The sequence below is a fragment of the Lepus europaeus genome, chromosome 6 (genome assembly GCF_033115175.1).
Source record: "Lepus europaeus isolate LE1 chromosome 6, mLepTim1.pri, whole genome shotgun sequence".
NCBI classification, from domain to species: domain Eukaryota; kingdom Metazoa; phylum Chordata; class Mammalia; order Lagomorpha; family Leporidae; genus Lepus; species Lepus europaeus.
In genome coordinates, this window is record NC_084832.1 from 75,478,959 (window position 1) to 75,502,528 (window position 23,570).

Sequence of the window (23,570 nt, forward strand, 5' to 3'; positions counted from 1 at the left end):
TCTTTCATTCTGTCTTTCAAATGAATAACCCAAAACTTAAAAAAAGAAAATGTAAGATAAACCTCATGATTGAATTCTTGCCATGCCTTTCAGCAAGGAGAAACTCAAACCACGGGGATAAAGGACCCAGTGAAACCACAACCTGGGGGCTCTGAGTCACATTTGGATGTCACAGGAAAGTGGACCCCTGGGCTATTGCATGACATTGGCTTCCTGGCCCGAAAGACAGATTACAGTATAAGAAAATTGTCCTGGGGCTGGCGCAGTGTCATAGTGGGTAAGGGCGCCACCTGCAGTGCCGGCATGCCATGTGGGTCCCAGTTCAAGTCCTGGCTGCTCCGCTTCTGATCCAGCTCTCTGCTATGGCCTGGGAAAGTGGTAGAAGATGGCCCAAGTCCTTGGGACTGTGCACCCCTGTGGGAGACCCAGAAGAAGGTCATGGCTCCTGGCTTCGGATCAGCCCAGTGGCCACTTCGGGAGTGGACCAGCGGATGGAAGACCTCTCTCTCTCTCTCTCTCTCTCTCTCTGCCTCTGCCTTTCAAATCAATCAATCAATCAATCAAACTATCTATCTAATTAAATTGTCCTGCAGAGCACACAGAGGGTCCTGCAAAATGGCCTTGGACATCTTCAGAGGGTTACATACAGCACTGAACCTATATAAGCAGTCCACAACTTAGGAATGGACCATGTTTCAAAAAGGGTTTCACATCTTTGTTTTTCAAAACATATTTTCCTACTTTACTCTTTTTATATGAGGGAGTGAGGCCTCTGGCAATGAGCAAAAGCTGGTTTAAACTGTAATGAACATCAAACCAAGGCAAAAACTCTACAGAACCCCACCAGGCACTGCGACAATGTTCTCTGGCAAAAGAAGGTTTCCTTTCCTTCCAGCTACACTGAATCTCTATCTCCCAGCCTTCCTTGCATTTAGCTGTGACTATGGACCTCAGTTCTGGCCAGCGGATGTAGGGAGAAGCACTGGACAACCTACTGAGCTGGGTGTATGGACTCATCCCCAGTAGCCCTCCCCCCGCCTCGTGCTTGCACCTCCACTTGCTGGCTGGAGGAGGGCTTTATGGCCTCTGAGCTCAGAGGGCAACACGGCTTCAGGCTGGAGGGTCCCTGAAACATTGCGTGAAGGGTACCCGCCAATCACCTCGCTCACCTGTTACACAGTCCAGGAATACCCTGGGTTGGTGCTATGCCTCTGAGCTCTGGGGGCTGTTTGTCTCAGCTGCTATGCTACTGTGAGGAATATAGTTTCCAGGAGCACACTGTGTGTGGTGTGCAGTGGAAACAGGCAGAAAGCAGGTTGTACAAGGAGAGCCCATGGTTAAAAATAGCTTGATCAAGGTGCCAAATGCTCGAACCTTAGGCAGCCTGAACTACCTGAGAATTCAGTATAAGACATTCATACATGTGTTCATTTTTATTATCGTCATACAATTAAGGTTTTAGAGAAATAAATGCTTCACATACAAACAGTATTTTATCTTTGGGCTATGTTCGATTTGACTTTTGAAGTTCTAACATTTCAAACAAATTCCAAAGGGGAGATTAAATGACGATCCTATTCCTTATTTCAGTTTATCAGCATTTTTTGTTTTTAAATAGGTATTCTATGGTACTACAAAGAGATGTGGCTAATCTGGAATGCTTCAATCTGCAAAATGTTCTGACTATTAAGAGTGGCTGGGAAAGCCAGCAAACTACATTCAGTATTGCCAACGTGGTGTGAAAAAAATCTGTAGAGAGAGTTTTTACATCATGCTGAGGAACGGAGTTTAAACTTCACACACAAATCAGCCCAGGCCAAGCTGGATCTGAAAGGAATGAGGCTGAGGATAAACAGTTAAAAAATACGATGCTATGATGGTTAATATAGCACTCATTCTGTGTCAGGATACTGAATGGTCATTTGCACAGGAATTGCTAGCAAGCGCTTTTAAAGCTAAACGTGCTTTATCACCAAACCTTTTTTTAAAAAAAAAAAACAAAACAGCTTGACCATTTCAACGCCATATTTAACCATGCTGAACATTAAAAAAAAGTTTGTTTATTTTCATCTATTGGAAAGGCAGAGGGAGACAGAGACAGCGAGAGGGAGAGAGAGAAAGAAAAAGGAAGAGAGAGAGGTTGATTTTCCATACACTGGTTTGCTCCACCAAAATGCCTGCAACATTCCAGGCTGGACCAGTCCAAAGTCTGGAGCCCAGAATCCATCTGGGTCTCTCACGTGGATGGCAAGGACCCAAGCACTGCACCATCACCCACTGTCTCCCAGGTGTGTTATCAGGAAGTTGGGTTGAACTCAGAGTAGCTGTGACTGAATCACTATTCTGATTAGATGTGGGCTTCCCAACTGGCGGCTTAACCCATCACTCTGCAACACTCACCCTTCGCTGCTTTGTACAGGTAAGTCAGTGAGATTTATTTCTCATGGCCTTATTTAAACAAAATTGGTACGGGCACAGTTTAACAAGAACAAGCAAGCTTGGGAAGTTATTTGATAAAGCACAATGCAAACACACACGTACTAATTTTCACTCAGGCAGTACCTGAAATGAGCTTTTCTGCATGTAACTTAAAATTTACTACAACAAGCATTTCTAAGCATACAGTTCAGTAATATTTAAATGTATTCAGCATCGCAGTGCAGCTAACTTTCAGAGCTTTTTCATCTTCTCAAGCTTCACACCCGTTAAACAATTCCTCAGTGCCCCCATTCTTCAGACCCTGCAGCTACCATTCCAGTTTCTGTCTCTGTGAATTTGACTGTTCTCCGTAGCTCCTCTACGTGAAATCATCCATTCGTCTGTTTGCTGCTGGCGCATTACTTGGCCTGATAGCCCAAGATTCATCTGTGCTGCAGCGTGTAGCAGAATTCCCTTCCTTTTTAAGGCTGAGTAGAATTGCACTGTGGGCGCACACTGCATCCCTCCACTGGTGCGTCTTGGTTGCCTCCCCCTTTTTGGCAATTGTGAATGATGCTGCAGAGAACAGGGGTGCACGCGTATCCTTCAAGTCTCTGCTTTCCACTTCTGGATATATAATCCAAAGCAGAACTGCTGGATCATACGGTAATTCTGTTTTCAGTTTTCTCAGGGATTACCATACTGTTTTCCAAAGCAGCTCCATCTTAATTCCCACCAACGATGCACAAGCATTGATTTCTCCCCCTCCTCAGCAACACTTGCAGCTTTTCAATACTTTGTCCATTCAAGGAATCAAGTGAAAGGTAACTCATGGGGAAATGGCTGCTGATACATTGTAAGTTCTCATTGAATATTAGTCCGTCTTACTCTTATTATTTATCCCTCCTCCCTGCCTATCACTCATCCTCTTCTTCCTCATTAGGTCTCTTCCAGTTGGGTGGTTCTGAGGTCGCACCCTACCATGAGTCTTACTAGTGCAGTGAGGGTCTTGACTCCCAGCCAAACCACACGACCTTGATTTTTTCACAGGAGACTCTTGGCCTCTTTCTGGAAGCCTTTGCCCCTTGCTGTGCCCATCACATTGAATGACACTGAAGTTCTTCATGTCCCCTCCACCTTGCCTCCGCTTGACCCTGGATGGAAGGATGGCCCACCCAGAGACACTGCTCACGCGGGGCCTGGTTTTATGCCTGGCAATGAGCTTTAACATATGAATTTGTGCCAAGAGTTGCCAAGAGCTTTAACCTCCTCCCCACACTCCCTCATATGAATACATGCCAGGAGATGCCAAGAGTTAGGACCACATATATAATATTTCTAGTCCTAAAGGGAGAGTGAGCTCCATTAAGAGAAATGGTGAACGAGGGATTTGAACCAACAGGATGAGGTACCTGATTTGGAATCTTTAAATACAGACACAACATGACGTAGAAAATTAGTGAGCTGTTCAGCACTCTTTGAATTTTGATTTTTGGGAGTGATGTCTTCATGGCACCAAAGCGGACCAAATGCCCTAAACAAAACACACAAAATGTCATCAAGAAAACTTAATTTGACTTTTAAAAATCATACATGCAGTTCTAATGCAAAAGGTACAATATATTTTTAAAATTTTTAAATAATTAGTTTGGGACTATATTTTTGTCTTAAGAAACTTACCAGCATGTTCAAAACATATCGGCTAAATATAAGGGTGCATTTTTTTTTAGGCTTTACATTACATGTAGTTATAAAATTTAAACCTCCCAATTCACCAGAATAGTGCTTGCCATACTGTAGTTGTTAATATGCGTTAAACAAAATGATCTACAATGTTAAATGAAATATAGATTTAGACGCAGGTTCAATTTTCACATCTTAGCATCTGTAGAGATAAGGCTTCGGAGCAGATCACATCATTAAGTTGCCAGACACCGCGGAACCACACTGAAGACAGAGCCTCTGTCATCCGCTTGGCTTTCAACAATAAGAATGAGGTGCAGCCAAGCGAGAGGATTTTGGGGAACTGAATTTCCCGACACGTGAAGCAGACAGTGAGTGGTGACAACTGTCTTTCCTCTCCACAAACCATTCAGGTCCCGGAAGCACCCCGCATGTGTGCACACACTGTGTGGAGGGCCCAGCAGCCTCCTTCCTAAGCTTCCCGCATCTTAAATCCCATATTAAGCTGAGAGGCGCATAGCATAACCTGAATCATTAAGTGAGAAAAGGCAAATGCTCTTGCCCCAGTGTTTGCAATAATTGATGCATCCGCTGAAGAAAGAAAAATCTTGTGAGATAAGAGATAAGACATATAAACAGACTACATTTCCAGATGGTAACTCACTGAGCAAGGAGAGCATGCCCCCAGGCCATAGGAAGCAAGGCCTTTACACAAATACATTTTTGGATGCTAGAAACTTTGAAGCCTTCTGAGCTAAATTGTTAATTAGAAGATCTGAAAAACAAAACAAAACAAAACAAAAAAAACAAAACAACAACAAACAAACAAAAAAACAAAAAGAAAGAAAGAAAGAAAGAAAGAAACCAGGACAGCTTGCTAGTATTTTTCCTGGATTTTGATTTATCAGCTTGAGTCCTTTCCTATCATGCTTCCTATTGTTTCTGATTTCTGCCTTCCAGTTACAAAGGACTCTTTGGACCACATGAGCAGACAACAGTCCCCTCCGCAGCTGCTCCTGGGTCGACTATGGCTAATATCCTTGGTTTCCAGAGCGCCGGTCTTTGCCAAGTCTCGGAACTCCCAGATCCTGGCAGCTCCTCTAGACAAAGTCACGCTCACCACGGGGTGCTCCCAGCTCCTGTCTCCATCTGCTGCAGTGTAATTATACCTGCAATCTCCCCATCCATCAACTGCCGTATCAGTGGGAGCCGAGACAACTTTTACCAAGGTGTACCTTTTACAAAGACTTCCATAGATGCAATGTAGACAAGGAAACAGGACTTGGGTAGAGTTCCAGGGCCACTTTTCCATCTGGGTGGTTTGGAGTGTTGACACTCTTCCTAAAGACCCACAGGAAAATGGCAGCACGCCTCGGCCCAAGCCCGTGTTACCTGGTTGTCAGAAACTCAATGAGTTTGTTTGCTTTCTCGTCCGTCTCAGCAGCCGCGTCCACATCTTCTACCTCTTGTGTCATCTGTGGGAGGTTCCCGCTGCTGCCTCCCAGGCTGATGCTGGAGGAGGTGGAGCTGGAGCTGAGCCCTGAGTCTGGCACTGGGGAGGACTGGTCCTCTCTCAGGAAGTCAAGGCCACCTGGTGGGAGAAGGGCTGTGTGTTAGGCAGGCTGACTGTCCGCACGCTTGATGAAGCTAAAGGGGGTAAACACAAGTGTGCGGTTATTGATATTTGGGGCAGAAAACATCTGATTTGGGCAATGGCTATCATTAAGTGAGATTGGAAAGCTTTTCTTTGTTCACAAAATCACTTGTGCTACTGTAGAAACTAGCATGTGATCTGCTGTTTTCTACTCGGATGTTTTAGTTGATGATTTCCATGAAAGAAAGCAATATGTGTGTTTGCACGGGTGCATAGGCCATCCCAAGGAACAGTTCAACAACTAATTACTTGTAAATGAACATGATCATGCTTTTTGAGGCTAACCGTCACCTAGTGGCTGATGAGTAGATCATATTTAGTGTTTTTGAGTCAATTTTCCTAGAAACTTAAATGTTATATGTATATTAATATATGTATATTAATAAAGTGTGTTGCATGATATTCAAAGAAATATAGTACAAAGGGACTTCAAAAAGTTCAAGGAAAATTTGATTTGAAAGATTAGTATTTTGGTGCAAAAATTGAAATCCATCCATAACTTTGTCATAAAATGCACTTTTCACTAACTTTTTGAAGATCTCTTATATATACAAATATTATGTTTTTCCCCACTCCATTTGTGATTAACATTTCATATCTCTGGCTATGATGTGGATATGAAATGTACACATGTGACCACTGCTTTTCCTCTAATTAATAATCATTAAAAGTTACACAGTCCTGTGCTACAGACTCTGAATCAGGATGAGTTCTGGGTTTGAACAGCATCTCTGCCAGTGTCAGCGTAACCTCAGGGGGTTCATATAATGCCTTATAGTTTAGTTTCCTATTAGAATAAGGTGAGGACAATAATTCCTATCAGACAGGTTTTAGCAAGTATAATTCAAACTCAGTGTTCAATAAATGTGTATAAAGAAGGAAATCTCATGTGTTTGAATATCTGTTCCTTATAGACTATAGATTTAATCACTTTAACCATCTGTTATTTGTCTTACCTATGGTATTATGTAGTTTTTATTTTTTAAAGTAAATTCTTGCTTTAAGTCATTTTATATCACATCAGCAGTATAATGAATACAAAACTGATACACTCAGAGATACATCACTTAACAGACTACAATTTTCTAAGTCTAAGACCACATACTTTATGGAATACATCCCTATCTCCAGAAATTAGAACCAGAACTCTAAGAACTACTCAGAGTTTTAAAAAATTAAACATCTATAGTAAAAAGAACTCTGTGTGTCTGAGAAGCTATTGATGGGTTGTTTTCAGTTAAGTGTGGCTTGGTTCAAATGAAGAGCTTCAGCTCAGGTCAGTGGGCCTTCCATCTCAGAGTTAATGAGGACTTCTTGCTTTCCAAAGAAATCTGCTAATATTGGCTAGAAGACAAGACAGTGCTATGCATATGTATTGAGCAAAATTTGCATCCTTTTCAAAGTAGTGAAAAAACTATTTGGTTAGCTAGCTCTTGTGGTGCAGCACTTATGACATATAAAATGCCATACCATATCCAATGCCCATATCATGTATAAAATGACCAGTTTAAAAAGTAGCCCTGAGCGCTGTGAGTTGGTAATCTTTGTTAACATTTTAAGATACCCTAAACATTTCATTCTAAATGAGAACTATTGGTTAACCCTTTTGGCCACATTTTCATGCACAGCAACACCAGTGACTTCCAAGGTAATAATTTAATGGCTTCTTTCCATAGCTCATCATGGCAGAGTCATTTCTTTGGCTCAGTTAATGCTTTCTGTTCTCATTTCTAAGAAGACAATTTTAGTTTCAAAACAAAAATGGTTTTTAATAGGGTCCCACTAAATTATGCCATCTAGAAAATTCAATAAAGTGAAGATTGCTTCATGGCAACTGGAAGGTACACATGCATCACCCCTGGCACCTTGGCCAAGACCTGCTCTCATGAAGAATGAGATGGTCAAGATCGTCTCCATTCTCACCCTCAACGTTCTAGACTCCTGCTCTTGGCCAATGCGCACCTGAATTTCCAGTGCATCAACCGGAACATGTTCATGGAAGTAGCATATAAGGAAGATATATTTAAAAATATTCAATAATGAAGAAGACTTCTGAGGGGCTAGTTCACATTGAGTGATATGTGGCAGATTTATTGTGCTGAGAAGTTGGAGGCAATCACATGGGAACAGCTCCTTTGGGCTCCCCTGACACCTGCAGGTTCCTTCCTATTTGTGCCAGTCTGCAGGCTCTCTGTGGCGTCTCTCATTACCTGTATAGAGATATTCAGGTTGGTAAGCTGGCTGAACAGTTAGAGTCTTAGCTTCACCCATCTCTCGAGTCTGCAGGAGCACAGAAGCAATGGCATGCAAGTTGCTGTTGCAAGAGAGGGCAATCAAGAGGTGAAGAAGCAGTTTTTTGCTGTGTTCAAAGACCTCAGGCCGGTAATGGTCCAAACCTGGAACAAAAGCGTGGAATCTCTTAGTATAAACAAATGTTAAGCCCGTTTAGATTCCAGGGATAGTAAAGATTCCCAGATATTCAGGAGGAACACGTTCAAAGAATGTTTAGTTTCCTTTGTTATTGCTTGTGTTACCAACATAAAGAAGTTGGGCTTAGGAAAAATAAAAAACTTTACTCCTTAAATCACATGTCCTCATAAAAGGCTGATAGATGCACTTCTCTTGACCTCTCTGTAGCACTGAACATGGTTAGCATTCCTCCATCCTGAGATGTTCTCTTGTTTGGATCTCCCTGTTACTGAAGGATTCTAATTTTAGTTGTCGCTTTCAACCTAAAGTTCTGGCACTTTCTAGCTATCACGCTACATTGTACTCCACAGTTTGGGTATTTCTGAAGCCCAGTGCCTGGTCCTCTGTGCTCTGCATTCTTTCTCTCTATGCACCATGTCTCATGCCTTTAAGTGTTTACTTCAATCAGAGATCCTCAAAAAGGCCCAACTTGGGTTGGCTATCTTTACAGATATCGCATTAGCGAGGTACCACTGGATTTACATTGTAGGAACAGAGCAATTTTAAACAATGATCAAGTGAAATTTTAGAGCAGATGTCACAAAAGGCCAATGAAAAATGGAAAAGACTAAACTATCTCAGAAAAGAGGGAAGCAGGATGTCAATATAAAAAGAAATCTCTATGGTTTACTCCTGTGTTTCTGAGTCAACAGGTTAAAGGTCCTACCGATCCAGTCTTACCTAAGAAGACAGCATGCAGTAATAATGGTAGATGGAGAGCCCAATCTTCTCTTACACTATGATCCACCACCATCTCAGTCATAAAAATTACAGCAATGTTGCACCTAATCCAAGAAATAATGAAATTAACGCAACTTCTGGAGAGAATGGAAATGCACTGATAGATTTATGAAGTCACCATTAACTACAACCATTACACCTCGCTCAATAATGATTTAAACCTCACATTCAGGGGAAATAGAGGTCAACTTCTTTAAAAAGAAATTTTTGTTGATGGGTAAAGAGATACAGAGAGAGTTCCCATCTATAGATTCAGTCCAAATGCCTACAACGATCAGAACTGGGCTGGACTGGAGCTGGAAGCCAGGAACTCAATCCAGGTCTCCCTTGTGGGTGGCAGGGGTCCAATTACTTGAGCTATCACTGCTGCCTCTAAGAAACTGCATTGGCAGGAAGCTGGAGTCAGGAGCCAGAGCTGGGGATCAAACTGAAGCTTTCTGATACGGGACACAGTCACCTTAATTGCCAGCTGAATGCTCTTTCCAAGGTTAATTTCTGACAGCATACAGCCCCATAGTAAGAAGAAATACTGGTTGAGGTAACTGCATAATGGAGCATCTACTAGTTAGCAGGTAATAAAAGCTCTGAGGTAGAGGTAGTAAAGACAAGGTCCTTCTCTTCAAATTGTTTACAGTCTCTAAAGCATCACAGAACAAATACCCATGTCAAGAGGACATCAGGAGAAATTCCAAGGATCACAAGGTGGCTCTCCTCACATGGGTTCACAGGTGACCAAACTCTGCTGGGAGCTGGCAATCAAGTCAGACATGATCCTACTGACTTCAAACGTCCTTTAATCTGATGGGAACTGGAGTGGTTTCCCTGGTTTCATAGGCAGAGAAGCTCAAAGGTAAGTGGCTGTTTCCCTCTCCTGGCCCATGGAGCTTACCTATGGAGTGGCCCCCGGGGAGTGATGGTCTCTGGGAGATAGTCAACCAGGGGTGCCCAGCATCCTCCAGTACAGGGCATGGGTAAGGGCTGCGGCTGTTTGGTTTCTGTAACAGTCAATAACCAGCCCGTGTAGGGAGAGATTGGATCATCTGTAGGGTGAGAGAGACACGATTTTTGCTTTCCCTTCTCAGTGTATTTAGAAAGAATTTTCCAGATGCCATGTTTGTAAAAATAACATTCCAACCTTTCAATTTGGTGACTATGAATTACATGGTCAAATGAGTTAGAATTCCTTGCTTAGGTACTTACTTGATTGGTTATTACTTGATTACTAATTTATAGCTATTCATTATAGAGAAAAGGAAAATACAGACACACAAAAAGGAAAACACTAAATCACGTGAATTCCCACCACTGTGAAAACTTGCTCCTCTAGTTTTTCCCATCTAAATAAAACACAATTCCAGATTTCCAGTCTTCTCGGGACAGGAACCTTACAGTCATTCCTGATTTCCCACTCACTTCTCACAGCCAACTCATAACCATGATGATGATATAGTAGTAGAAATAATAATAAAAATAACATTAGGAACTAACACTGAGCACTCACTTTATGCCAGATACTATTCTAGGCATCTTATATATAAGCAGTATAATAATAGGTACCTATTACTATTATCCTTATTTTATAGAGGGGGAAACAGGTTAATTAACTTAATGTTATCATCATATTTGATGATTTCTGGCTTCCAAACCTATTCGGATGGCCACTCATCGTCTTCCTGACTCTCATGGTCTAGGCTACCATCCTTTCTCACAAGAATTCTTGCAATGGGCTCTTAACTGTCTTCCTACTTTTTTTCTTGCCCCTCTCCAAGCAACCCTTTTAAGACAGTTCAGCTGTATCTCTTTCTCTATTCAGCACTCTCCAGTGGCTTCCCTTTACCCTCAAAATGAAATCTGAAATCCACCCCATGGCCTGGAAGCGCTTCCAAGACCCCCCCACTGCACCTCTCTTGGCTGATTTCCTCCGCCCATCCTCTGCTCACTCTGTCGCAGCCGTCTGGCTTCCCCGCTGTTCTGTGATCAGGCCAGGTTCTGAGCTGCCTCTGTTCCCTGTGGCTGGGATGCTCTTCCACAAGCACCTGCCTGCCTTGCTCCTTTGCTTCACCTTATCACAGAAGCTTTCTCTGCCCACTGTATTTAAATCCATCCCCATGCCAAGTACTTGCTGGCTCTTAATCTGTTTCTGCTTCAAATTTCCTCACTTGGGCTGAATCACCAGCCCTGCCTCCCCCAACTCTAATGCAAGCTCCGAGAGAGTAGGAACTTTCTCTGTTTTGTTCATTGTTGCTTCCCAAGTACCACCACAGTGCCTGGCGCATAGCAGGGGATCAACGAATATTTTTTTTTAAAGATTTTATTTATTTATTTGAGAGATAGAGTTACAGACAGTGAGAGGGAGAGAGAAAAGGGTCTTCCCTCTGTTGGCTCACTTCCCAAATGGCCAAAACGGCTGGAACTGTGCTGATCCGAGCCAGGTGCTTCTTCCCAGTCTCCCATGGGGGTGCAGGGGCCCAAGGACTTGGGCCATCTTCCACTGCTTTCCCAGGCCACAGCAGAGAGCTGGACTGGAAGAGGAGCAACCCGGACTAGAACCTGGTGTCCATATGGGATGCTGGTGCCGCAGGCGGAGGATTAACCAAGTGCGCCACAGTGCTGGTCCCCTCAACAAATATTTTTTAAATGAATGAACTTCATCAACACCATCTTTCAAGTAAGCGAAGCAATGAGGCTTTATTTCTTATAATGCTCTCATGATAGGCCTGTGGACATTCAAGGTAAGTAATTCTATAGGGGGTCACTTGATTATGACCCAGGTCCAGGTCTTAAGACAAGCTGGCACAAGCTTAAGACAATCTTGGGACAAGCTTAACATAGTAAGAGGAAGGATATAGTACATCATCTTTAGGCATTTTCCTTTCAAATATTGTGTTTTTCAGTGTCACTTCTGAAAGGTATCAAGAGGTACAATCATGCATTGTTTAACCTCAGGGACACAGAGAAATGTGCCTGTGTGATTTTGTTGTGCAAGTATCATATAGTAAGCTTACACCTGGATGATATAGCTTACTGCTTGCTCACTGAGGGTATGTGGCAGAGCCACAATTATAGCTGTGGTCTGCTGTTGGCCAAAAGGTCATTATGTGGTGCATGGTTGTAGTTGACTGATGCTGCTGGTCCAGTACAGAATATTGATCTTAACAGCTAGCAAGGCTGGTGGAGGGGATCCCTCCTATTATGACAACTCAGGACTCAAACCAGGCCAGGCACTAGAATGAACATTCCACTTCTCCCAGGAAATGAGCTAAAGGAGTTCTGGTGGGTGAGGTCAGGGATCTCCTCAAAAAGTGACTGTCGGCTCATTCTAACGCACTGACAAGTGAGTAGCTAGAATTTTATGCCTTGCCATGGCAATTTTAGTCCAGAAAAAAACTTAAAGCAAGTACACCAGTAATACATCTCAGTTCAGACTCTTTTTTTTTTTTTTTTTTTTTTGACAGGCAGAGTGGACAGTGAGAGAGAGAGAGACAGAGAGAAAGGTCTTCCTTTTTGCCGTTGGTTCACCCTCCAATGGCTGCTGTGGCCGGCGCACCACGCTGATCCGAAGCCAGGAGCCAGGTGCTTCTCCTGGTCTCCCATGCGGGTGCAGGGCCCAAGGACTTGGGCCATTCTCCACTGCCTTCCCGGGCCATAGCAGAGAGCTGGCCTGGAAGAGGGGCAACCAGGACTAGAACCCGGTGTGCCAGCGCCGCAAGGCAGAGGATAGCCTGTTAAGCCACGGCGCCGGCCCTCAGTTCAGACTCTTACGACTGACCCACAGAATGTCCCACTTTCAGCAAATCAACTTCTTGGATAACCATCTAGGATAAGCTAGCAGAAGTACTAAGTAATTAGCTGCTCTGTAATAAATCTTGAATGGGGACCCAAAAGAGGAGAATATTGGAAATATTGTAGTCCAACTTTGGAGATTTTCCACAAGGAAAGGTGCATTATTTTTGCTTTTAATGATGTACTTGGATATACATGAAGGGACTTCAAAAAGGGCTACGGAAAAATGGAATACAAAGATAAGTTTATTTTGGAACAAAAGTTTTGAAATCCATGTATAATTTTTTGATAAAAGGCATTTTTCATAAACTTTTTGAAGATCCCACATGTATATCCAATCAGCAAAGATTTGCTGAGAAGAATTAGTGTGACCTAAATCTTAGGTTTAAACCATTATAACTCAGCTACTTTTCTGCTTAACTGGTTGTATTCTTCCTATGGGGTTGGATACATTAGCCCGTGACCTTGGAAAATAATCCAGGTATTTTAAGTAGTTTTTTTTTTTTTTTTGTGGGGGGAGAGCTTACATAATATTGGTAGAGAGCTGCATTATAGATCTAGGTCTAAATCAATTTGCTTGTCCATTGCACTCAAGGTTTTTTTTTTTTTTTTAAATATAAAATACACTTTAGAAACTATGCATACTGTTTGCTTTTGAATAAACCCAGATATTGAAGCATGGGACCACTTGATCTCTGCTGACCCCTTCTTAGACCTCCTGTCTCTGCTGATCCCCTCAGTAAATTAGGGAGAAAATAATCAACTCTTTGCACAGCCCAGACATCTGGCCCTAAGGTTTTGGAATTAAGCCTCCTAACCTTCACCTCTCTTGTGGCATATCCATCATTATGTAGCTAGAACAATAACACATCAGAGAGGTCCCAACTCCTAAAGTCTTATGGGTAGTTGTGTCCTGTTAGACATGTTGCTTCCTCTAGGACAAAGTAAAGAGATAGCACTCCTTGAACACTTGGGGAAAAGATCCTCATACATATTTTTGGAACATTCTGTGATGGCTGTTGGGTAGCTTGATTTTATTTTATCTGAAAATGAATAAGTTAAAATATATGATCTCAGTGCCTAAAACTTGTTGTCATGAACCTCATAAATAGGAATAATCATGTAAAGGATATTTTTGATATGCAACTAAATGACGATCTAGATTCAAAATTTTCCCATTAATATGTCATTCATAGCTATGTTTCTAGATAAAATAAAGGTCACATGACAATACTGGACTTTTTAAAATGTGTTATCTGAATTCACACTAGGTTTTTTTTTCTCTTCACAAATACTTCTATTATTTTTTCTTTTTGTCCTTAAAGTCAGCAATTTCAGTTTCTACAGTGGCATAATTACCTCACTTTATTAAAATTATCCCCTATAATTCACTATTTCAATAAATATAAGGGATATGAGGTTTCAGAACAAGAGGACTCTAAGATTCTATTCACTATAATTCTTCTATCAAATTCCATGTCATGTACCCAGGATGTACAGATACTATACATTCTACTGTGTACATTCTATACATTCATAGCTACTGTAAAGCAACCCAGATAGCCAAAGTGTAGCAATATTCCTAATGTAACATCCACAGCCATGGACTGCTAGGCTTTGCTGTACCAGGCTGGCCACACTCTGAGAAGTCAGGATTAGAGTGCTAACCTATTCACAATTCAACTTTTCTGCTCTCAAATTTTGGGTTTCCAAATATTGCCACAGTAATCAGACTTCTCTTAAATAACAACTCCCCACTTCTCAGATACTACTCTCATCTGCAAAAATTGATTCCTTCTGGAACTCATGGCTCAGTGTTTGGATGGTACAGATCCCTGATGGGGCACAGAAAGAAGGGAGAATATAGTTTTGCCTCTTAATGATAGCTCCAGCACAAAGGTTTATAGGGGCATAGGTAACATAACCAAAGCTAGATTAAAACAATTATGTATGGATTATAGACATTCCTCCCACTGCTATTTTGGATGGCAGAGAACGACCTGTCTATGCAACAGGAAGTAGAGTAAGGGAAACTGAAATATGGGGTCATTGGAGTTATTTATCTCTTACTCGACTCTGCACACTTCCTTTAAAAAATATTAAAAACAACAACTACAAAGTGCACTTAACTCTTGAAATACCACTTTACTTGGGATTTCCACCAAAATAAAACAATTAATTCCAGAGCATAGTTTACTGATTTCCCTAGCACACCTAAATGTCCCTGGCAGAGTTTTTTGCTTCCAGACTTCCTGTAACTCATGACCAACTAATTCTCTATACCTACTCTATATCTATAGAAGTTGTCTGTGGCTAGGACAAATCAATGAATGCATGGACCTTTTTGGTTTTTCCAGCTGCTCAAATCAGAGAAATTGCTGGAACAAAGCCTTCTCCCAGTTTAGCAGTGTTCACTCAGCTACTGAGAGGTTCAATGTGCAATCAGACTCTGTTCTGGGCAAGCAGGCTCACGAAGCTTACAGGTTGAATCTACTCCTAAAACAGGTACAAAACCAAACCAGAATATTTGTTTTCTAATGGGATACTACTTTACTGGCCTGTCCCCAACTGCATCACCAAGAAAAAATGCCAAGAATACAAAAATATGGGATTGGTTAGTAGTTTGAATTTTTAATTTTGATTTCAATTGTTCACTGCTTGATTTTTTTTTCACATTCAAGATGCTTCTGTATGCTGATTTACATGGTTGGATTAAATGGTTATTTAATATTTATGGGTCCTTTTAAATAATTGTAACTAGAATAATCTAAACACTAGTTTTCCATTGCCCAACCACTTGCATTCCCTCTGGAAGCCCCCAGGCCCTTGGTATACTTACTTTTGTCTTCGTCATATGACCCTCCAGAACTATTGCTGTATCTGGACTCCAGGCGAGTGTGGGCCCTGATGACATTGCTAAACCTTCAAAGACAAGAACAAGCACATGAAATATCAATGTGTATGTGTATGTGCTATGACTCATAAACATATACTCTTGTTACTAGTTAGTTCTGATGACGCTTTCTTAAAGAAATATTATAATAATTGAACTCTAAACATCTTTTTAAAATTTTAAAAAAATTTTTTGACAGGCAGAGTGGACAGTGAGAGAAAGACAGAGAGAAAGGTCTTCCTTTACTGTTGGTTCACCCTCCAATGGCCGCTACGGCCGGCGTACTGCGCTGATCTGAAGCCAGGAGCCAGGTGCTTCTCCTGGTCTCCCATGCGGGTGCAGGGCCCAAGCACTTGGGCCATCCTCCACTCCCGGGCCACAGCAGAGGGCTGGCCTGGAAGAGGGGCAACTGGGACAGAACCGGCGCCCCAACTGGGACTAGAACCCGGTGTGCCGGCACCACAGGCTGCAGTGCCGGCCCGAACTCCAAACATCTTTCCTATCAGAGGACTCGTGGTCATGTTTGCTCAAAAGTACAAATTCAAAACTTGATGGCTAACGTTTTAATTGAACTAGAGAAAACTATAACATTTGCTTTGGAAAGAAAGAGGGCCTCATTCTGAATCATATGATTCCTTTATTCAGAGAGCATGATAGGTGACCAAAAATATTTGCTGGATGCCTAGATAAGTGAAAATAGGTAGAATCGAAAATACACAAAAGTAATTTCATAACAAGCCTTGGGCTACATCTAGCTTTAGTCTTTGAGTTTTCAGGGAAAGGTATTAGTTGGGCTGTAATGTAACCAGAGGGATTCCTGTTCGGTCCTTCTTGATGCTTGTTAAGAAGCAATCCAAAAAAATAAAAAGAAAGAGGAAGTAACTTCACACACAGCATCTTACAGAATCTGGCTCGTGCATCTACAAGATGAGCGTAATTTACCAACGAGGCAACTGAGGCCCAGTGATGGCAAACAGCTTGTCCAGTGTCAACCACAGGTAGGTGGCAGTGCAGGGACACTTGCAGGGCCATGCTGCCTTTTATGGGCAGAACGTGAGATTTAGACCAAGTTGTCACTCACTAGTTCATCAACCATGGCCAGGACCCTCATTTTCTTGGAGACCCTCTTTCCACAACTGGCAGAAGGGAATAACATGTCACCTTTTATTTGATTGACTTTTTTCTTGGAGAATCAAAAGAAATCATGCAATGCATTTCCCAAACTGCAAGACAACATCCAACTCTAAGTTATTAGTTGTTTTGCTTCTACCTAGAATTTCTAGAAGGCCCTGTCTCTTCAGGGCACTTGGAAATCAACAGCATATTTATCATCCAACTACCTAGAAGGTAGGGAAAGAGTATGGCTTAGGGGACATGTGGATGCAATGGTAGGAATATATTTATTTTATATAAGAGACATACAGCAGGCTCTAGCTACTTAATATATGAGGGTACTTCAAAAATTCATGTAAAACTTGAATTGCTACACTTGATCTTAGCCAAAGGGCCAAAAAGTGATCGAATTGCTAAGTATATTTTGGTGCAAAAAATTTCTAAATCTATGCATAGTTTTTTTCATGATACACACTTTTTTTTTTTTAAAAAAAAGATTTGTTATTATTTATTTGAAAGGCAGAGTGACAGAGACAGGGGGAGAGACACAGAAAGAGATCTTCCACCCATTGGTTCACTCCACAAATGGTCGCAACAACCAGCCAGGGCTGGGTCAGGCTGAAATCAGGCATCTAGAGCTCTATCCAGGTTTCCCACATGGGTGCCAGGGGCCCAAGTACTTGGGCCATCTTTTGCATCTTTCCCAAGCGTACTAGCAGGGAGCTGAATCAGAAGTGGAGCATCCAGGATTTGAACCAGCACTCGGATATGGAATGCTGGTGTCACACGTGGTGGCTTAACTCACTGTACCAAAATGCTGGCCTCCATAATACACATTTTCTCTGAACATTTTGAAGATCCCTCACATTTGCAGACAAAACAAAGAACTAATACTCTCTAGAGATATCTGCAAAACTTAAGCCAGAACATGCATGTCCCCTTCATTACAGACTGGATGTTCTGACCTAGCTGACAACAGATCAACACTCTGTTTCCCTCTGGACTACTCGAAGAAGCAGGGATGTAGCAGTCCTCATGAGGATGTGGAGAAAGAACAAGGTTTCAGGAAAAAGTGCTGGACGCGCCATTACATGGCCTACTGCCTAACGGTTGTAACCTCAGAGCACTGCATCAGTGATTTCAGTTGCTGAATTGTAGAAATGTAATAACTATCCTAACCTTTTTTTTTTTTTTAAGTATTATTTATTTGAAAGGTAGACAGGAACACAGACAGAAAGAGTTCTCCCAAGTGCCTGTAACAGGTGGGCCTGGGCCAGGCCAAAGCCAGGAACTCAGTCTGAGTCAGAAATATGGGTGGTAGGGACCCAATTACCTAAGCCATAATGTGTTTCCTTCAAGGGGGCACAATAGCAGGCAGCTGGCATCAAGCATCAACAGGACTTGAACTCAGGCACTGAACTATGGGACACTGGTATCCCAAGTGGTATCTTGACAGCTGCACCAACATGGCCTCCACCCCTCACCACACCAGCAACATTGTGCTTCAAACATTCTTCATTATCTTATCTTTGCACCTATTACTTTGTGAATCCATAACACAGAATATCTAGGACATCTGGTAGATCTCACATGAACTGGGCCATGTAATAATCTCAATCAGACTGATACTTGCGAAACTAGAAGTGTGTCAACACTCTTACCTTCTGAAGAAGTTCTTTAAGCATATTTATGCTGCTAAATGTAAAGCTACAACTGGTGCACGCAGAGCCAGACATCATTCAGCAAGGATCAAAAGCAGGGTCAGGAAAGAATTCCACGTCGGGAGCTCTCCTCCTGCCTGGGAGCTCCGCAGCACTCCTAGCTACTGAGCAGCCGTGGTGGAGGTCAGGACTGAATTGTGCTCTGGAGAGCCAGGCAGGGCAGCAGTCATCCAATGGATGGCAAGCCTCGCCTTTTCTTTTTTGAGAAAGATCTCAAAGGATGTTAGGTAGAGTTTATGAGGCTGGGATGAAAGAGCAGAGCAAACCCCTTCCAGGTCCTTCTCCCTTCTCTGGAGAAGACTGAGACCACAGTGCCGCACAGCAGATGTTGGAAAGGGAGCAGGAAGACACTGACTCCTGAGAATCCAGTCTGTTATTTCTCTTTGCCTTCTTGGATTGGGGAAGCTCATTCTGGGTGTGGGCCCTAGGGGAGTTTCAAGGATTAAGTAGACTGAATAGTCTTTCAACATCAGAGGGTTATATTTTAAGAAATATATTTATGCTGGCATTTGGTGCAGCAGTTAAGTCGCCATTTGGGATGTCCTCATCCCCTATTGGAATGTCTGGTTTGAGTCCTGCCTACTCCACTTCTGATCAAATTTACTGTTAATCTACTCTCTGGGAGAGAGCAGAATATTGCTCAAGTACTTGGTCCCTGCCACCCATGTGGGAGACCTGGATTGAGTTCTAGGCTCCTGGCTTCAGCCTGGCACAGACCTGGCTGTTGTGGGCATTTGGGGAGTGAACCAGTGGATGGAAGATCTTTCTCTATCTGTCACTGTCTCTATGCCTTTCAAAAAAAAAAAAAAAAAGGAAAATAAATGAATAAACATTAAAACAAAAATATACCATGGAACTATCTCTGATAAGAGAAAAACTAGAGCAATGAAATGCCTAAATTTTGGGGCTAGTGCTGTGGCCTAACAGGTAAAGCCACAGACTGTGAGCTGGCCTCCCACATGAGCACCACTTCGAGACCCAGCTGCTCCACTTCTGATCCAGCTCCCTGCTAATGACCTGGGAAAGCAGTAGAAGATGGCCCAAGTCCTTGGGCCCCTGCACCCACATGGGAGACCCAGAAAAAGCTCAGGCTCCTGGCTTCAGATAGGCCCAGCTCTGGCCATTGTGGCCATTTGGGGAATAAAGCAACGGATGGAAGCTTCCTCTCCCTTTCCCTCTCCCTCTTTCTCTGCTTCTGCTTCTTTGTAACTCTGTCTTTCAAATAAATAAATCTTTAAAAAATAAAAAAAAAACAGTATGATAAATCTTTCTTAGAATTTAAGAGTACTTTCTGTTAATAATTCCTAGTGAATAATTAAAAAAACACTCTGAAGGTTATAAAATTTTCTACAGATTTCTTTTTTTATTTTGACTCTTGAGAATCTGAAGGTTAGGCTGATGGTAACTTGTAGTAGTTTTCCTCAGTAAAGGCTTTTGATACAATGACCTTATCTTCCTCTTAGCTTGGTTTGCATTCTTTCACCCTTGTTTTAGCATTCTTTCAGTGTAAGCTATGCTTTTCCCCTGGTCAACAGGAATACTGCTATTCAGTGTCACTGACTCTCATCAAACGACCATTAATCTAGTGGTGACCATGGTGTCAGGATGCCTGCTGGGCTCGACTCCATGGTACGCACTGGAGCCCACCATGGATGCTGGTGGCAAGGGCCCCTTGGAGCTGGTAACACGGCAGCTCTGAAGAGCACGGTCTCTGTGCACTCTTTCTTTACAAGGGTTGTCAAGAACAGGGCAAACGGATGTCCTCTACGATAGTTTAGTAAGAAGGAGAAATGGGGTGGGTGGCATTTGGACAGCTAATCTGCCCCTGCGGTTGTGATATTTCTATTTTAATTTACTGGCTGAATATACAGTTTAAAGTCTACTGTGTGCAGTGCAGTAAGATCATCACTGAGCATGGAAACAGGTGTCTCTGCTTCCCAGATGTGGACCGTTAGTGGTTGAGATGAGCATGTGTACAAGTACCTACACAGCTCATGACAGGGACTAACTATAAAGAAGGGAGTGTGGTGAGCAGATTAAAGAGAAGGAAATTTTAGGCTGAGATACAGACAAATAGGATTAAGAAATAGTGCAGGTGGAGAATGGTATCAGAGGAATGGTGACATTCTTTGAGTAGACTGTTCACATAGATAACTATATGTATACGCATTCATATATGCATCTGTATATACACAATCAATCCATAGATCTGTAGGTAAAGAAATAGATATATGGGTAGTTCAAAAAATTGTGGGAAAATGGAATATAAGGTAAGTCTATTTTGGTGCCCCCAATCTTGAAACCCATGCATATTGTTTTTTCATAATATGTTTTTCCAATAACTTTTTGAAGATCCCCTCATATGCATGGGTTTCGAAAAATTTTTAGCACCAAAATAGACTTTAAAAAAAAAAAGATTTACTTATTTATTTGAAAGAGTTACAGAGAGGCGGAAGCAGAGACAAAGAGAGGGAGGGAGGGAGGAAGAGAGAGAGAGAGAGAGAAAGAGAGAGAGAAAGATCAGTGTCTTCCATCCACTGGTTCAAACCCCAATTGGGTACAATTGGATTGTGCCAATCAGAAGCCAAGAGCTTCTTATGGGTCTCCCACATGGGTGCAGGGGCCCAAGGACTTGGGCCATCTTCTACTGCTTTCCCAGGCCATAGCAGAGAGCCTGATCAGCAGTGGAACAGTTGGGATATGAACCGGCACCCATATGGGATGCTGGGACTGCAGCCAGTGGCTTTACCCACTATGCCACAGCGCTGGCCCCTGGACTTATCTTTTAATTCCATTTTCCACAAACTTTCTTGAAATACCCTGGTATAGTCAGTATAAAAGAATCTGATGTGTATGAATATGCATAAACAATATGGGTAGAAAATTATGCCAGGCTTCCTGATGGCCAACAGAGATACGGGGAGGGAGCAGGGGAGCAGAGCTAACCAAGACAATCTCCCTGAAAGATGCTCTGACCTTGATACCACAGAGACAGCTGGCTTCTTCATTGTAGAGGCCACCCTAAAAAATTCAGGACACTCACAGCTCTGGTCCTAAAGAAGCCCTGGTAGTGGGAAAGGGAACAATGCCACCTTTGTACCCCAAATAAAAGTCACTGGAGAAACTCAGACTATAACAATAAAGGGTCAGCAAGGAGAAACATGTTTAGAGAAATGATGTGGTGTTTTACCATGAGCTGGATGTCCAAAGTGATAGTGAATAGAGATTTTATAGACAACACGCTACTTAGCAATCCTGAAGTGTCTCTGACATATGGAGAATGAAAACCCTTACTCATTTCTCAGAATGAATGAGACTTTTATTAGAGAACTATAATGGACAAGATAGGCAATTCACTGACCCTCAGGTATGAGCTGCTACTGTGAAGGGAAGCCCTGGGGGTGACCGTGTGCCCAAGGGCCCCACAGCAGCCCAGGAGTGCAGGGGGCTTTAGCAGGTGCCTGAGTTAGAGAACGAGCCTGCCGAGCTGCAGGGGCCTGCAGCCGGCCCTGGGTCAGAGAATTCCACTGCAGCCCCTGCTGCGCTCCCGTGCTCATGAGGAAGCCCCCAGGACAGCCACGAAGCAGCCTGGGGCATTCTGGCCTAAGTGATTATCGTCCTTATTTGATTCTCTGCATTTTCTACCACATGGATTTGTGAGGATTTCCACGCTTGTTAGAGTTTCTTAAGTGAAAGAGCCCCCGCATTATTTCTCACTAGAAAAGGCTCAGCTTTTTCTCGGATTCTCCTACGGTTGCTGTTTTTACATGGAAGTTCTGTTTTTCTCTCCTGGTTTGTCTCCCTGGTCTCCACAATCCACAGAAAACAGTGGCCCAGATTTTATTTACTGGTGAGTGGTCCACGGGGAATGAGAAGACAGGTATGTGGGCAAGAGAAATGCTATCATTAAAGAGCTAATGTGGAGGAATGCAAACTCTGTTTAGCAGGAAAAGGCACTGCTGTGGGTTAACTGAGAAGGGACAAAGCAACAGTGAAGTCAGAATGACGACGTACGAGAGAACTCACCGCCAGACAGCCCCTCTCTCCCCCAGGAAATTAATCAGCAATCAGATTTGAACATTTCCCCTGGCAATCTCCTCTAATTCCAGAAGGTCTTGGCCACTAGCTGAATAACTAGTAGTTTTTTTTTTTTAAAGATTTATTTATTTATTTGAAAGGCAGAATTACAGAGAGGCAGAGGTAGAGAGAGAGAGAGAGAGACAGAGAGAGAGAGAGAGAGAGAGTCTTCCATCCAATGATTCACTCCCCAGATGGCTGCAACAGCCGGAGCTGCACCCATCTGAAGCAGGAGCCAGGAGCTTCTTCCAGGTCTCCACGCTGGTGCAGGAGCCCAAGGACTTGGGCCATCTTCTGCTGCTTTCCCAGGTGCATTAGCAGGGAGCTGGATCAGAAGTGGAGCAGCCGGACTCAAACTGGTACCCATATGAGATGCTGGCATAGCAAGTGGAGGCTTTACCCACTACGCCACAGCACCAGCCCTCAGCTAGTGGTTTTTATGAAGCCATGGGATTAGTGGGTTCAGCCACTAGAACAGCATCCCTTTTTCTCTGTCTCTGCTCTGTGTGCAGGAGGAAACTGTTATCTTTAGGGATATACAGAGTAGAGCTGGAAAGTCAGTGTGTATTTCAACGAACCAAGAAGGCTTTTAGTGTGTGTGAAAATTTGGAAACCGCACCAACATGTACTGACACGGTACAACAAAAAACCTCCCCAACACTGTACAGAAGCTGCTCAAAGTTCTACCAGATATGAAGTGAAACGCGCGCACTGACCTTTCATCAGATTCTTTCAGTATCTTGCTCTCCTCTGCATCTGGGAAACTGTCCTGGCCGGCCACCACGGTATTGCTGCTGGACGTGGTTCCTGGAGATGGAATTAGAAGAAGGCTGCTTAGACACAGACACGTGCAGAGGGCCCAAGCTCAAGTCTCAGGTAGCTTCAGGGAAGGATTTCCTGTAAAGTGCCATGTTTGAAAGACTCCTTGTGTCTTCTGCAGACTCTCACACATCCTCAACAGTCTTCTAAGCACGCACCACCGAAACGGGAGAATCCTAGACATCTATGATGGTCAAAC

At 42.8% G+C, this 23,570-nt stretch overlaps 1 protein-coding gene across 2 annotated transcripts in view; it reads right to left on the minus strand.

Moving 5' to 3' along the window:
- The window catches only part of FRY (FRY microtubule binding protein), a 512,138-nt gene that overhangs the window by 79,967 nt on the left and 408,601 nt on the right, over window positions 1-23,570 (minus strand). For both annotated transcript variants that reach the window (XM_062194404.1, XM_062194403.1), the window contains 7 exons: window positions 23,269-23,359; window positions 15,588-15,670; window positions 9,855-10,005; window positions 8,906-9,009; window positions 7,966-8,151; window positions 5,494-5,692; window positions 3,831-3,952 (listed from right to left, as the gene is read on the minus strand). In XM_062194404.1, coding sequence (XP_062050388.1) covers window positions 3,831-3,952; window positions 5,494-5,692; window positions 7,966-8,151; window positions 8,906-9,009; window positions 9,855-10,005; window positions 15,588-15,670; window positions 23,269-23,359 — 936 coding nt within the window. The remainder of the gene's footprint in view (window positions 1-3,830; window positions 3,953-5,493; window positions 5,693-7,965; window positions 8,152-8,905; window positions 9,010-9,854; window positions 10,006-15,587; window positions 15,671-23,268; window positions 23,360-23,570) is intronic.